Below are 16,631 nucleotides of genomic sequence, written 5' to 3' on the forward strand. Positions count from 1 at the left end.
TTCTGACCAGTAGCTCTGATAAACTATGTGTCTTGAGTAATACTATAAGTAATTCTGGTGGGGTTTTCAAAGACTTGAAATTCCACTCTTTGATTATCCTTACCAGTTACTGCAAATGAAAGAATTAGTCATCTGTGTTGAGAACATAGCTCAGTGGTAGAATGCTTCACTTCTTCAGCATGTCAAAGAGTCTGGTTTCCATCTCCAGCGACAAAACAAAATAAATGAAATAACAAAGAAGTGAAAAATGATTAATCTCTACTGAACTTAGATTACATCTTCACACTTTGAAAGAGAAAGAAGTGATAAACTTTGCTTGTACCAGAGTTTGTACTTCCCTACATATGCTAGCACTAGTTATAAAGAAAGACCAAAATTAAATTCTTTCTTCTTTCTTTCTTTATTTGTTTATTTTTTGTTTGTTTATTTTATGTACCACGTACAGTTCCCTCTCCCTCCTCTCATCCTGTTTCCTTTCCCACCTCCCTTCTACCCACCCCCCCCATCTACTCTGCCTCCATCTCCATTCAGATGGGGTAAGGTCTCCTATGGGAGTCAAAAGAGCGTGGCATATCAAGTTGAGGCAAGGCCAAACTCCTTCCTCCCCATAGCACCAAGGCTGGGCAAGGCATTCCACCATAGGAAATAGATTCCAAAGATCTAGCTCATACATCAGGGACAGGTCTTGGTCCCACTGCTAGGAGCTCCACAAAAGACCAAGCTACATAATTGTTACCCAGATGCAGAGGGCCTAGGTTGGTCCCATGCCAGCTCCCTAGGTGTCTGTCTAGAGTCCATGAGCTCCTACAAGCTCAGGTCGGTTGTCTCTGTTAGTTGCTCATCATGATGAGCAATTCAACCACCCCAATTCAACCACCGTGCCCCCCAACTCAACCATCCTGATTCCTCATGTTCCTATTCCACCATCCCCTCCCATCTACAGCCCCCCCCGCACCATTTTACCCTGGACATCTAATCTATTTCTTCCTGCCAGGAAGACACATGTGTCCCACTTAGGGTCCTGTCCTTCTTGTTCCTTCTGTTAACTATAAAAGAAGTCAGTACATCCAGAAGTACCTGGTGGAGGAGGGCCGCTTTTTTGTCCTTTCTGCCTGGCTACCTTAGACCCAAAATAATCACACAGAAACTGTATTAATTAAAACACTGCTTGGCCCATTAGCTCTAGCTTCTTATTGGCAAGCTCTTACATCTTAATTCAACCCATTTCTATTAATCTGTGTATCACCACATGGCTGTGGCTTACTGACTAAAGTTTCAGGATGTCTGACTCTGGCGGCTCCATGGCTTCTCTCTGACTCAGCCCTTCTTCTTGCCAGCATACAGTCTAGCTCTAGCTTTCTCCACCTAGTTCTGTTCTTTTCTGCCATAGGCTCAAAGCAGTTCTTTATTCATTAACCAATAGAAGCAATACATAGACAGAGGGTCTCCTATACCAAGTACCTTTGGCATTTACAGATGAATGTAATTTGGAGTTTTGTTCTTAAGTTTAGTCTTTCCCATAGTGCTACATGTACTATATTAAAAACTAGATGTTAGACTGTAGGTATTCTGATAATGTTGTTGTTTGCTTCTTCCTACTATAGACAATCTTGTTTTTTTTCATTATTAAACATTTTAATAGAAATTTAAAAACAAAAACCTTTGTATTTTTTTTTAAAAGCCTTTCGAATATATTTACTGCAAAGAAAATCAAATACACGTCACATAGCTTTTCTATGACTGAGGATCTTTTGGTAATTACTTGCCTTTTTAAATTAATTGTGAATTTTATAACTAGTATATGTCAGATTAAGACAAAATAGCAATAATGTAAGTGTTCTGAAGTCAATTAGGTATTTGGTATTAAACTATTGTACCACAAGTATAAAGTTCTACTGGTTGTTAAGTTTTGTAGGAATCCTTTTGAAAAGTAAGTGAGTAAAATTTTATGCACATATATTACTGTGTTTTTGAAAGTCTGCTTTACATTTTTTGTCTTCGGAGCATTCCAGAGGTAACTTACTGCTTTCTGTTCAGCTACACGAGTACCAAAGCCTGTTGTTCCTTTTTAATGTTATATTCAGATTATTTGAAAACCCAGGAGAATTTTGTTGTTCCATAAGCTACCAATTCATTTTCTGACTTATCTCTTTACTGTCCACTGGGGCAGATAATTAGAAAACATTTCTACTACCTATTATAACACAATAAGAAATTAATCCAGATCATTAATGACTTAAAGACTTACCAGTGAAGACTGGTGACATTACACCAATTGTAAATTGAGCCCATTATCTTCAAACTAGGTTGAACTTAATTATAACCAGGAAAATTTGTACAATCTACCAAACTATATTATTTCTTTAGTTTAGCTCTGATTTTGTGCAGTTACTTTTATTTTATATGCTATAATTTTCTAAATCTATAATTGTAAAATATAAGATTAATTTTGTAATGCTAATGGAATATAATAAATGTTGTGAAATATGTCAGAGAATATCAGTTAATTTTTATGTGATAAGACCATATTACTGTTGAATCTAAAAAATGTACTATAATGTTCCTCAAACATTTTAAAATACAGGTTTCAAAGTTTCACATATATTCAGTGTATAATATGTGTGGAGTAGAAGTTTACCAGTCCATTTTGGGAAAGTATTTGTGTATATGTGAGCTTCCATATACATTGTTCCATAGTATTATAGAACTACTATCAAATACCATTTGTTCTTTATATAATTATTATATATACAAACATTTTATTATTATAATATCATTGAGAATTTGTACATTTGAATGTCATAAATATTGGCATGTAATAAATACTAAACATACTATAGAGGGGTCATGGGTGCTATGAATTAACATTAATACATCACATTTAAGATTAATAATAAGTCATTGTAGTCTTATGTATAACCACTAACATGATAGATTTTACAGATTTGAAATTTAAGAATCTTTGTATGAATTTTAAAGTACATGTAAAAAGCCAAATAGATATACTTTAAATGTTATTACAAACTAAAGGTTATTGTACTTATATTTTAATTATTTGAAGGCATACATTTTACTGTTATAAAAGTAGATCTGAGAGTATCACAGTAAATATGCAGATTTTTAAAAAGTAGTGCATGACCAGAGTTGCCAGTCAGTTGAAGTAATGATACGAGCATCTATATTCCAGAAACAAATTTCTACATCCTAATATACTATTATAGACTCTAATCATCTAATATATATTTGTGTGTGTATACATATATACTTCATATTTGACTTTTGGATTCTGTGCTAGGATGAATGTAATTGGCCACTATGAGCTCATAGGAATTGGTACTGTTAAGAGGTGTGACCTTATTGAAGGAAGTGTATCACTGTGGGCTTTGAGGTCTCCTCTGCTAGAGCTATACTCAGTGTAGACGAAATTCACTTCTTGTTGCCTATGGATCAAGATGTAGAACTCTCAGCTCATTCTCCAGCTCTGTCTGTCTGTCTGCACACTGCCTGGCTTCCTGCCATGATGTTAATGTACTAATCCTCTGGAAATGTAGACTTTAATTAAATGTTTCCCTTCATAAGAGTTGCTCTGATCATGGTGTCTCTTCACAACAATAGAAACCCTGAGACATACTATTTTACGTATTATTTAATGTTGATGTTTATGTAAAACAATATATATATATATATAGATCTATTACATGAGTGTACCATATGCAGTGCCAAATTAAATTATGTTTAATGGAGTTATACTTTCACAAGTTTATCACAATAATAATAATGTTACCTAAATATTGAGTTAACTAAAAACATAAATAAAAAATTAAAAAAAAATTTCTCCTACAGTTGTCATAAAATGTCAGGCCAACAAGCGGATAGAAGAGAAAGTGGAAGTGACAATGATTGGTAACTTTTTTGGACACCGTCCATCACATGACAAGATAGACTTCGTAGTTTTTCCAAAAAGAAATTCGATTGACAGTATTTATGAAGAGGTTGATGGTAAGAGAATTATAATCATGGTTATAATAATTAACTATAGTAAATAAAAATTCATTTACTTTAAAATGTACGCTGCTGATTGCTTAGTAATTAAGATCTATTTAATTTTTATTTGCAATGAAGCATTCAGGTTCTCAAGAATTCTGTTAAATTCGTTGATTTTACATAGCAATAGGTAGTAAAAGTAGTTATGGTTTAAAACATTGATTTGTATGACACGAATGGTAAGTCTCTCAACTTCAGAAATTATAATTTCCACTTGAACTCAACTTCTACATCTTTCTCTATTTTCCTGATTTTGTGCGTGTATGTATGTGTCATTTTGAGTATTTATCCCAGGATTTCATACATGATATGCAAGTTTTCTGCCACTGAGCTAAACATTGAGTCTCTTTTAGGTTCACAAATTGTTACTGAAGACATATAACATTTTTAAACAATTTTAATGAGTGCTTCTTACTTTAAAAAAATAGAAAAATTAATATGAATCAAATGTAATACTTAAATCATTTTTGAAATGACAAATTTTGCTGCACATGTTAAATTTGTATTTTATATTTTCTGTACAAATTAAAATAATTGAGTACATGTTATGAATAGAGGATTATAAATTTCAAAATCCAAATTCTGAAGCCAAAGTAATACATACCTGTCCTAATATAGCAGGTTATTATCACTGCAAAATACATAATCAACAGGGAGAAAATTAATTAATAGTTAAATCTGCTTATATTTATCAGATATCACACATATAAAGTATTTTTTCATAATTAGTGTTGACTATCAATTTTTGTTAGGTTTGCTTTATTCTTTAAGCTGAAATTGTAAAGAATTAAAGATGTTGATAATTGTATTCTATATTATAATATTTATTCATGTATTTTATTTTAATAAAAATACTCATAGTATTATATTTCTGGTATTATAATACACATTATGAAAATAAAGCAGGATAAAATTTACATCTCCTTTTTTCTATAAACCTGTTTAGAAATAATGTTGACATATAAATTGATGTTCAGTTTATGTATAACAAGCTAAATTGTTACATACTTTTATTTTCATTTTTCTAGTAATTCCTAAAAGGCGTGAATTTGAATATGAGATAGAATTTGAATCTGAAGAAATGAAGAGTAACCTGGATTCCTCTGTATCTTTATATTTGTTTAGGAAACATTTTAACACAAAACAACAATTAATTTCATTGATTTTCAATGTGATATTTACACCAAAGAAACCATTCCGGTAAACACAATTCCTTCTCTTTTAAATATGGTATTGCAATTCTTTTTATTTCAATATGTTATTTTTACTGCCTGTCAATGTTTGGGTTGCATTATTTCTTTAATACTATGCATAAACATTTGGAGCAATATCATTTCTAGCTAATAGGCTATGAAAATGATTCCAGTGAAAAAATATATAGTTCATTGAACTAGTGCCAGAATGTACCTATGATTTACTAAGTATACTAATAGTTTATGTTGGTTACAGAAAACCTGCAGTCAGTTTTGAAATAATTACTGTATTTTTGAGCTAAATACAGAGTACATAAGAAGACTCACAAAATAACTATCTCAAAAGACACATTGACACTGAAAATTAATAACTACAAAACTATTCATAAAATAGAAATAGCAGTCATCTAGGCTTTTAAAAATGAAATACAAAGCCTCTTTTGCTGAGCTAAAGAGTTACTTTCATTTTTACTTTAAATATTAAATTAATATAATCTCTTGTCTTACTGTTGTATTTTTTATGTGTATGTCTCTATCTGTGTGTCTTTGTGTGTGTTCAAGGACTCATATCATATTGAAAGTTGAGTGCATAACAGATGGAATCTGGAGATTTCCTATAACGTTGATTGCTACTGAACCTGAAGTGGAGGATGTAATTAACATCCAAGGAATCGGTTTATTCAAGACAGCTATCACAGAATTTAGACTGACAAGTCAGACAAGGTATTATATATCAACAATATTTATACAATTTGTTTTATGAATATTATTAATGCTGAAATATAAAATGAAATTTAAGATAGACAGTCTATGAAGAACTAGTCTTTTAAAATTGTTTTTGTTTGATTCTTGTGAAATTAGAAAAAAATCCTTTATACATTTAATTATTCATGCTTTTTGGTAACTTGTGGGTGAAATATTTATGTATAAAATATAAACCAACAAAATAAAAGAAGCCAAAGTTCGACAAGTATTTTTCAGAGCCCACTGTTTGATGACAGTGCTTACTCTTTTCACTCCTCTTGCCTTCGGTTTTGAGGTGTTCCTTTATTGACCCCAGGGCTTTGTACATACTTCACAAACACTGCATCACTAAGCCATTGCCAAGTCCAGATCTAGTAAACTGATAAAAGAGAAGTTCAAACTTTACTAGATACAATTGTAGATTTATATTTCATTTAATTTTTGCTTCTATATATCTTCAGTCATTCTATTTGTACTGAAATTACATACATTTTACAGAACTACTTATGAGCATGGTAGTCTTTTAGGCTTAGCCTTAATTTCCCCCTATTTTCTTGCTTGTATTTCCTCCTAAAATTATTATTCCATTTCTACCTTCTTTATTTTTGTTCCAATATTATTCCTTACCAGTTCTTTAAGAATATCCCCAATAACTAAACATTTTTGTGGAGGAGGGGTTTCCAGACAGCATTTTTTCTGTAGCTTTGGAGCCTGTCCTGAACTAGCTCTTATGGACCAGACTAGCCTCAAACTCACAGATATCTGCCTGCCTCTGCCTCCTGAGTGCTGGGAATAAAGGCTTGTGTCACCATCACCCAATTTAATGAAACATTCTTAGTTTTGCTTAATGTGAGATTATCTTTATTTTTTCTTCATTAACAAAGGATACATTTGCTGAAGATAGAATTCTTGGTTCAGAATTCTTTTTCTTTTAGCACTTTATTCTATCTACAATGGCTTCTGAGAAGGAAATTGAAATTTGATTTGTTCCCCAAATAGTAATGTTTCATTTTTCTCTAGACTCTTTTAAGATATGTTTATTCCACTTCACCTTTAAGAAAACTGATTGTGATGTATTGTGCCATGTAATGTCTAGTATATATGCTGCCACTGTTAGGCCAAATTACATGAGAAAAGGCACTCAGAGTCTCTCTTTGAGTGTCAGGCATATAAAGGATGTTTGCTAAGTATACTCTGTAAGGAAAAAAAAATCCCTAAGTACTTTGGTTTCAATAATAAATTAAAAGTGAATCAACTAGATCCATGGTGACTGGTAAATATGAATTTACCTTGAAGAACCCTGGGAGGCAAAGAAGAAACTGGATGTACTTATGAAATTCCAAATATTAACTTATATAATCATTTGCCATTTTTCTAAGGATTTCATAAAGCCCTTTAAATTACTATGTTCATTACTGTATAAATGAATACAGGATTCAGAAACACCTTACATTTTTGTTTCACTGGGACAATGCTAACATAGTTATTTTTACACTCTTTACTTTTTTGGGAATGGGGATCTTACTATATAGTCCTGGCTTGCCTAGACTTTGCTATTTGGTGACTTTACAGGCCTTGAACTTCAGTCATCTGCCTGTCTAGACTCTTGATTGCTGAAACTGAAGATAGCAGTATTATGCTGGACCCTTTTTTTGTTTAAAAGTTACCATCCAAAGTAATGGGATTCATTATGGCATTTTCATGTATATGTGTCTACACCTTCCTTCTCCAACACTTCAAAAAACATTGGAAGATCAATAATATGATTTTTAAAGTTATGTGATGATGTATATGCTTATTTATCGCATAAAACTATTACAGGAATATGTTTAGAATCCTACTCATTATGAACTATTTGTTGTCTAACTATATCCAGTAAAACATAGTTATGACCATGATTAGAGATCTGCTATTCCAGTAGCTTAAAATTCCTTACTTACTGGCCTGTTTAACATTCCTACTTTGATCAGGTTTAATACAGTTCCTCTGCCATCAGGACTAAAAAGGGGATTGCATTTCTTTCATTGGTAGTTTGCGTCAATAGCATGCTTGTTTACTGAGGAAGCTGTATCATAGGACAGGAATCAATTTTCTTTCATATTCCTCTATGATTAAATGACCTTTGTAGCACATGAGATTTCTTCATCACCTTTATAATAGAGGTGTTCTAAATGATTTACATCACAAGTTCCACGTGTAAGTGTGTAGTGTAGAAACAAAAGGTAGGTTCTTTATTAACATGTGAATGAAAACTTATTTTGCAACTTCTAGGAGCTTTCAACTATATTTTAGTTGTTGGAAAATAAATAGTTCATAGAGATCCTAGTTACCAAGTTATTTTATTCTAAACCTGTAATTTTTGCACATACTTATTTTGTATATGTATGTGTGTGTACACTTGTGTGTCACAGAATGCATTTGGATATCAGAAGACAACTTGCTTATTTCTGTTTCCATAATGTGGGTTCCAAGAATTGAACTCAGGCTTAGGCTTGGTGGCAAGCACCATTAGCAACTGAGAAACTTTGCCAGTCCTCATACTATCTTATTTTTAACCACTCTGGTATTATTTACCCGTAGTCTAACTGAAAATTATGAGCTAAGTCATTTGAATAGAAAATCACCAAAGTTCCTTCATTAACTCACTTATGATTGCTGTTGACAGATGTGATTAAATAATGCAGTCATCAGTTAAAAAAATAATCAAGATAAACCTCAAAATTTTGTATGACACAAAAGAAAATTCTGGATGAATAACTCATCATGATTATTTTATTTTCATTAGCCTACTTTGTCTGAGTTTAATTAGAAACTCTCTCCACTTAATTAATTGGACATGGAAACAGGAACAGTGTTTACTGTCACAAAGAAAGAACAAGACCATATAATCCCCTACTGAAAGTATCAAGTATAAAACAAGTGCATTATTATTTATTCTCCAATTGTTTTGAGAAAGATCCTAATTTTCTGCCCACAACTTTATGATCAGATCCCATCAGAGAATCACCTTTTCATGTCCTTATTTCTGTTTGATGTCCTACAAACCTCCAATTTTATATTTCTAAATTGTAACAGCATACCATATATGGTACATTTTCCAGATATATTTTAAATGCCAAATCTCTGAGAAAACCACTAAGCACATCTTTTCTTTTTGAGATATATCCAGCATTAGCCTTGTTGGGTATGTCCAAAATAAGTATCACTAAAGAATGCCATATACAGAAACAAGGTTTTGTTTTGTGCTACTAGGAGTTTGAATCTAGACCCTCACATATACTAGTGTAGTACTCTCCTACTGAATTATATCCTTACAAATTTTTTACAAAATATTTTCAGAGAGTTTTGGTATGTTATGTAGCCAGGCTTTGAGCTTGTGATCTTTTTGCAACAGCCTCCCTTGTATTTAAGATTATTGGATTGTGCCACATACAAAAGCAAACCAAAAGCAAATTACAAAATCTCTTAGATCTTGAAGGAGAGAACCTGTATATTCCTCTTGTTTCATCAGTTCTGCCTTCTCTGCAAATGCTTAAACAAAGGGATAATTCAGAAAAGTATTTACCAACCTCCCAGAATTCACACAGTGGAATGATTGGGACTAGATAGCAATAGCCTTATTGTGGACGTATTTAGGACTTTGCAAGTTTGAAAGTGTTGCATAGTTAAAGGCATTTCCAGCATAAAGGAAGAAAATAAGATTTGGAATGGCATCCAATGGCAGTAATATCCTTTGAGGGGAATTTGAAAATACATGCGTGTTGCTTGGGTATTGTAGTCAGCGACTCTTCACTATTGTCACTCACTGTATGTCCTTTTCCTGCTTCCCTAAATCCCAGTGTTGAAGCTCATGTCAGCACAGCATCTTCCCCTAGTTTTTATTGTTATAATCATGAAATACATCGTAGGCTGGGTGGGGTGACACATGCCTTTAATCCCAGCACTCAGGAGGCAGAGGATGGTGAATCTCTAAATCCAAAGTGAGCCTGATCTACAGAGTGAGATCCGGGGCAGCCAGGGATACACAGAGGAGCCCACACCTCAAAACTCAAAACAAAACAAAAACAAAATGCATGCATACATACATACATATATAGAGGAACCACATCTCAAAACAAATATTCATACATACATAACAAATACACCAGACAAAGTGATTTGAAATCTTACCAGCCCTACACGTATATTTAATTCAAGCTCAAACCTCTATGAAATTACAACTACTGTATTAGTTCTTCTCAAAAATACTTGAGACTATTTATGTCGCACATGTCATAATAAATATCATGTAAAATGGTTTGTCTACCTAAATCATCATATTATTAGTCAAGTTTGAACATCATACTGACAAACATTTAGTATCAACTAATACACAGTGGGCATCAATACTGCAAGGATTTGCCCAGGACCTGAAATAAAGATTATTGGCGAGATGTATATTTATAACACACACACACACACAGAGAGAGAGAGAGAGAGAGAGAGAGAGAGAGAGAGAGAGAGAGAGAGAGAGAGGAGTCAGAGAGAAAGTCTGAGCTTCATTTTTCCATTTCCTCTCTCTGAAGCTAGCACAGTGTCTGAAAGTGCATCCGCCTCTCATAATGAAAGATGGGGGGGGGGGAGAGAAAAAAGAGAGATTGGATTGCCTCAGTTAATTATTGACTTTTCTCTTAGCAGAGATGTTCATAACCACCAAGTGCTATTTTGTGTATAAAGAACACTCAGCCATTACTTGACACCCACTTCTACATTATCAGAGCAGATCATTCAGTTTCTTTCCAAGATAGTTCTTCACCTCATTACTGAAAGTAATAAGGTTCTAGTTCCTAGACTGTAGTCTGTTCCAAACCCTCTGCAAGCCCATCTAAATCTTTCTACTTTGTTGAAGATTTCTAAGATTCTTTAAATAGTATATTTAAATCCAATGTGACAGGTCTAATAAATGATAAGCTTTAGCTTTATTTATTACTATGTTACCTGAATACACACAGCAGTATTTTTCTCTCTTTTGGAATACCTTCCAGATTTCATTTAAATTTTTGCTTTAGAATGTAGCTGACTGTATTAAAGAAAAACAAGTTTTCTAACTCATTGCTGGCGAAAAATATTTTCTTCTAGTTCCTGGGCTTTATTCCTGTATATTTACATTTGAAATACAAAAAAAATAGATCATAGTTTTTCTACAAGCAAATTCTGTTAGAATTGTATATTTTTGAAGTGTTGCTCTTAATAGCACAAATATTCATTTCAAGTTAATTTCTGTTGTTGTGAGGAGGGCTGCTTGTTGGTTCCCGGCTGCTCATCCCCGAAATAATCACACAGAAACCATTTTATTTACATCACTGCTTCATCCATTAGCTCTAGCTATTGTTGGCTAACTCTTACATCATAATTTAACCCATCTCCATTAATCTGTGCATCACCATGAAGTCGTGGCCTACCAGCAAAGTTTCAGCACATCTGTCTCCAATTGTGGCTTCATGGCTTCTCCTGACTCCATCCTACTTTCTTTCAGCATTCAGTTTAGTTTTCCCCGCCTACCTATATTCCCTACACATGCCCAAGACATTTTCCTTATTAACCAATGGCATTCACAGCATATAGAGGGAAAACCTACATTATTCTGTAAATATTTCATAAAGGAATTAGGGTTAGGGCTAGGTTAAGTGAACCATATTGTACTACACTAATCACCAATTATCATCTGATGTGGAAGAATTGTCTGTATTCTGTCAATCATATTTTAATAAAACGCTGATTGGCCAGGCAGGCAGTATAGGCGGGAAAGCCAGACAGGAAGTAGGGGTGGAGCAAAGAGACTGGGAGTATTCTCGAAGCAGAAGCTCCCTCTGCCACTCCTGTGCAGACCACCGATGAGGCAGGATGTAACCTGCCCAGCTGAGAAAGATACTGAACCATGTGGCTAACGTAGATAAGGATAATGGGGTAACATAAGTTATAAGAGCTAATAAGTAGCCTGCCCTAATGGGCCAATCAGCTTTATAACTTATAGAGATCTCTGTGTGATTGATTTTCTCTGGGACTTGCTGGTTGTGGGGTACCGGGCGGAACAGATACCCCAACAAGCCTCATGTTACAATCATCCCAATGAGAATTTTACCAATGGATATGACTGCAATAGGTACTATTTTTATGTCACTAATAGATACTTAAGATATAGAGAAATGTATCTCTTTAGTGATGTGATTTTACATATATATGAGTCTATATATATGAGTTTAGTTATATATTAGATATATATGAATCTAGATATCTAAAAGTTTAGCTATATGAGTCTACCCATATAATAGATAAGTCTAGATATAAGTTAGCAACTCCCAACTTATATTTCTTAGTTATTTTTGCATATTTTTGTAGGCATATAAAAGGTCAGAAATCAGAATAATGATGTAATTTCCAGGGTTCAGGAGCTCACTACATTGTGATTTATGATACTCTTCTTAGCAAAATGCTAGAAAAATTGAATTACTTAAGGTCAAAAGCCTTAGGACCACACTTTATATTTCATTGACCAGATAATAAAAAAAGAACAATATGTCATGATGGGGTCCTCATTCCAATTTCAACTATAGTAATTCACATTTTTTTTACATTATATAGATGTCCAAATATTTCTACCATATGTTCATTTAGAACCCTTAAGAGATATCAAGGATGAAAATAGCTGCATCATATGACAGTTCTGTTTTCAAAATTTTGAGGAACTCCCATGCTGAATTCCATAACAACTGGACTAATTTACTACTTGCCACCAGTAGTACCCTTTTCCATACTATCTCATCAGCATTTGGTCCTATTTTTCTTTATGGGATCCATATTGAATGAGGTTAGATGGAATCACCAAGTAGTTTTAATTTTTATTTTCCTAATGTCTAAAGATATTGAAAAGTTTTGTGATTATTGGACATTGATACTTGGTCATTTGAGAACTCTCTTTGTTGTACCATTGACACATTTTATAACATGTCTAAGTTTTAGGTACTTTTTAAATTTTTTATATATTGTAGATATTGATCATCTGTCAGGTAAATACATAGAAGTTGTTTTCTCCCGTTCTCTTCACTTGGTTGGTTATGTTTGCTGTGCAGATGCTTTTTCATCTCATGCAATACACTGTACGAAGCCAATAAAATCATGATATTACTGAATGATTAATTTTCTTTTTAGAAAGGTGTGATCTGTGACTCTGTCTTCTAGTATTTTACCAATATTTTCATTTAAATAGTTCAATGTCAGTTCTTAAATTAAGATCTCTGATTTTGAACTAATTGATTTTTGTACGGTGCTTTTTGTAATGGATATGTGGTATCCATTATTTCCAGCACCATTTGTTTTGGTATTGATGTTGTTTTGTTTGTCTTTTTTAACATATTTGTTCAGATTACCTTTATTTAAAATGAACTTGGAACAGAAAATTAGTTACTCTAAGTATTTTCTTATGATTTTAACATGATGTTATAACTTTACTATGTACTGTTACTTAGTACAGAACTTAACTGTAGTAAAAATACATTTCAATTTATCAATTAAATCACTTCCAAATATGCAATGGATAACTTAGTACTGATGTTTTTCAACAATCACCCCTGTACAGTGCCAGAAAACTTTTATTTCCCCTGAAAGAAACCTACTCATTCATTGTTAACCATCTCCTCTCTCACAGCTCTCTAGTAACTATTAGTCAGCCCTTTCTATCTGTACGAGTTTCCCTATTTTATATAAGCCAAGTGACTTTTCTTACATGGTTTATTTCACGCAGTACTTTTCAAGATTCACTGATGTTTTCTTTGTGTCAGTACTTGTTTCCTTGTTTTACTTTTTGAAAAAGATTCTCACAGTGTGCCGAAGACCAGCCATGAACTTTTGACAAACTTCCTGCTTTACTATCCTCAGTGGTAGGAATTTAAGATATTAGCCAACACACTACACTTCATTCCTTTGAGTGACTGAATAATATGAATAATATTCTGGTCTATGGATCTAGTACATTCATTTTATCCATTCAGTAAATGCTGGGTTTTTTTTTCACCTCTTTGCTACCTAGCATCTCAAATTGTCTATATCCAGTAGTTTAAAGGCATGTATTTCACACATGGAATTGCTGACTCATATAATGGAATAATTTTTTATTTTCTTTTCTGTGTTCAAATCCTGGGTAATGCTATTTAAGAAAATCATAATGTTCCAAGACTGGAGATAGACTGCATGATTCATCATCTAAAAGAAATTTTGGCTCTAGATCTTTTGGACTTTGCTACCTTTCTATAAAATAGCAAGGATGTGTGTGTGTGTGTGTGTGTGTGTGTGTGTGTAGATAGATAGATAGATAGATAGATAGATAGATAGATAGATAGATAGATAGATAGATAGATAGATAGAGATAGATAGGTAGATAGGTAGATAAATAGAGATAGGTAGATAGATAGATAGATAGATAGATAGATAGATAGATAGATAGATAGATAGATAGATAGATAGATAGATGGAAGGAAGGATTCTCAAAGTACATATGAATATCAAATGGGAAATCCTTTTTTAAAAATTTCATATTGCTAAATCACATGACTACCGATTCTAATTCTAGAAACTATAGGAATGGATATTGATAAAGTAAGTCTTACTGCCACATTTCAGAATTTCCACTTGCTTTCATTCTTCAAATAATATTAGAGGTTCATTTTTTTAAAAAAAATATTTTCTATCTATCTAAAGCATGCTTGTGAAGACTCAAAAATCAGGTGGCTAGAAATGAGTATTTTTAATTGTGTCCTCAAGTCTATTCCATTGCTCTACTGGCACCTGCTTTTGTGCCAGTAGCATGCTGTTTTTATTATACTACGTCTGAATTACAATTTGATATCTTCTATTTTGTTTCATCCAGCATTGCTCTTTCTTGCCAAAGGATTGCTTTGACTATCCAATGGTTTCTGAAAACCTAAACAAATTTTAGGATTATTTTTTTCTGTTTTTGTAAGGTGTATTATTGAAATTTTGATATGTTCACATTAAACCTGTAAATTTCTTTGGGCACTATATCCATTTTCAATATATTAATTCAACTAATCAAAAAGTATGGGGGATATTTCCATCTTTTCATGTCTTCATAGTTTCCTCAGTTCTTTAAAATTTTGACTGCAGGATTCTTACACTGGTTAACTTTATTCATAGCATATTTATACATATTTTAAGCTGTTATAAATGAGACTGTTTCCCTAAATATTTCTCAGCCTGTTTGTTATTAGTATATAGAAAAGCTACTTATTTTCATATTGGTTTTGTATTCTCTAACTCTGCTGAAAGTATTTATTAATTCTAATATTTTATGCTGCCTCATTTTGTTTTTCTGATGTACAACAACCATCTCCAAACAAGGATGAATTGATTTCTTTCCTATTTATATTCTTTTATGTTCTTGTCTTATTCAAGGTAATACTTCAAGGGATATAATCTATAAGGATGAAGAAAGTGGGCATATTCAACTCATAGTATTACTACAAATACTTTTTAGCTTTCTCCATTTTGTATAATGTTGACTGTAGACTTGTCATCTTTTGTATGTTAGTGTATAGTCTTACAATTATTGTTTTCTTAAAATCCTTTTGTCAGAAAGACATGTTAGACTCTATCAAATCTCTTTCTGTATCTGTGAAATTTTCCTTCCATTTCTGCCCATGAGTTTATTAATTTGATGTGTTACATTCATAGATTTGTGTGTCTTGATCCATAATTTCATCCTAAAATAAATTACAGTGGGTCTCAGTGAATGATCTTTTTGATGTGTACTTGAATTTGCTTTGTAAATCTTATATTAAGATGTTTTTCATTATATTCTTTTTGTGTTCTTATCAGGTTTCACAGAAAGGTGATAGCATTTGCGCCTATCATTTTAAGGAATAATTGGTGTACTTGGTTTTGGTTTTTCAATGCTGTGATGCCGTTCGGCAGTGGCTCCTACTACACCTGGCTTATTTTTCTTTGAAAGTGAACTTAGTTACTGCTTCAATCTCATTGCTTAGCTATATATATTTAAGTTACTTATATCCTTTTGATTTTCTTTGGATAGGATATATCTATCAAGACCTTTTTTTTAAAGATTTTCCAATTTAGATTTCACATATGCTCTAATTTCTTTGACATGGTTTTCAGTGTCTCCCTTTTTACATTCTAATTTTATTAATTCAATTCTGCTTTCTCTCATTTTGTTAATTTGGTTAATAATTTGTCAGTCTTGTTTATTGTTAATGAATCAACTCTTTGATCCATTGGTTCCTTGCATTCTTTTTATTTCCATTTTGATTCCTGTGCTGATATCTATTATTTCTTTACCACCTACTTAGTTTAGGTTTCACTTGTTCTTACTTTGCTAAGTGCTTGAGGTGCAGTATTTTATAGAGCTCATTGATTATTTTTATTACATATATTTATTTATTGGATGAAGGCATGTGTGTCTTGATATGTATGTGAAAGTCCAAGGACAACTTGCAAGAGTTTATTCTCTCTTGAACTGCAGTTATATGTTCTTTATGAAATTGGTAGTGCCAATCTTTCTGGATTCTCTTCCATGTGATTCCCTGTATTCTGAGTCAAGATTTGATGGAGACTTTAAACTTAGACTCTCTCTCCAGATAA

General features: G+C 32.7%; 1 protein-coding gene across 1 annotated transcript in view; it reads left to right on the forward strand.

Moving 5' to 3' along the window:
* Positions 1-16,631, forward strand: part of Cfap47 (cilia and flagella associated protein 47) — a 274,541-nt gene that overhangs the window by 247,525 nt on the left and 10,385 nt on the right. Inside the window, exons 61-63 of the mRNA XM_048427634.3 lie at positions 3,844-3,999; positions 5,073-5,244; positions 5,799-5,960. Coding sequence (XP_048283591.3) covers positions 3,844-3,999; positions 5,073-5,244; positions 5,799-5,960 — 490 coding nt within the window. The remainder of the gene's footprint in view (positions 1-3,843; positions 4,000-5,072; positions 5,245-5,798; positions 5,961-16,631) is intronic.

This window comes from Myodes glareolus, chromosome X, assembly GCF_982192425.1.
Source record: "Myodes glareolus chromosome X, mMyoGla1.1, whole genome shotgun sequence".
NCBI classification, from domain to species: Eukaryota; Metazoa; Chordata; class Mammalia; order Rodentia; family Cricetidae; genus Myodes; species Myodes glareolus.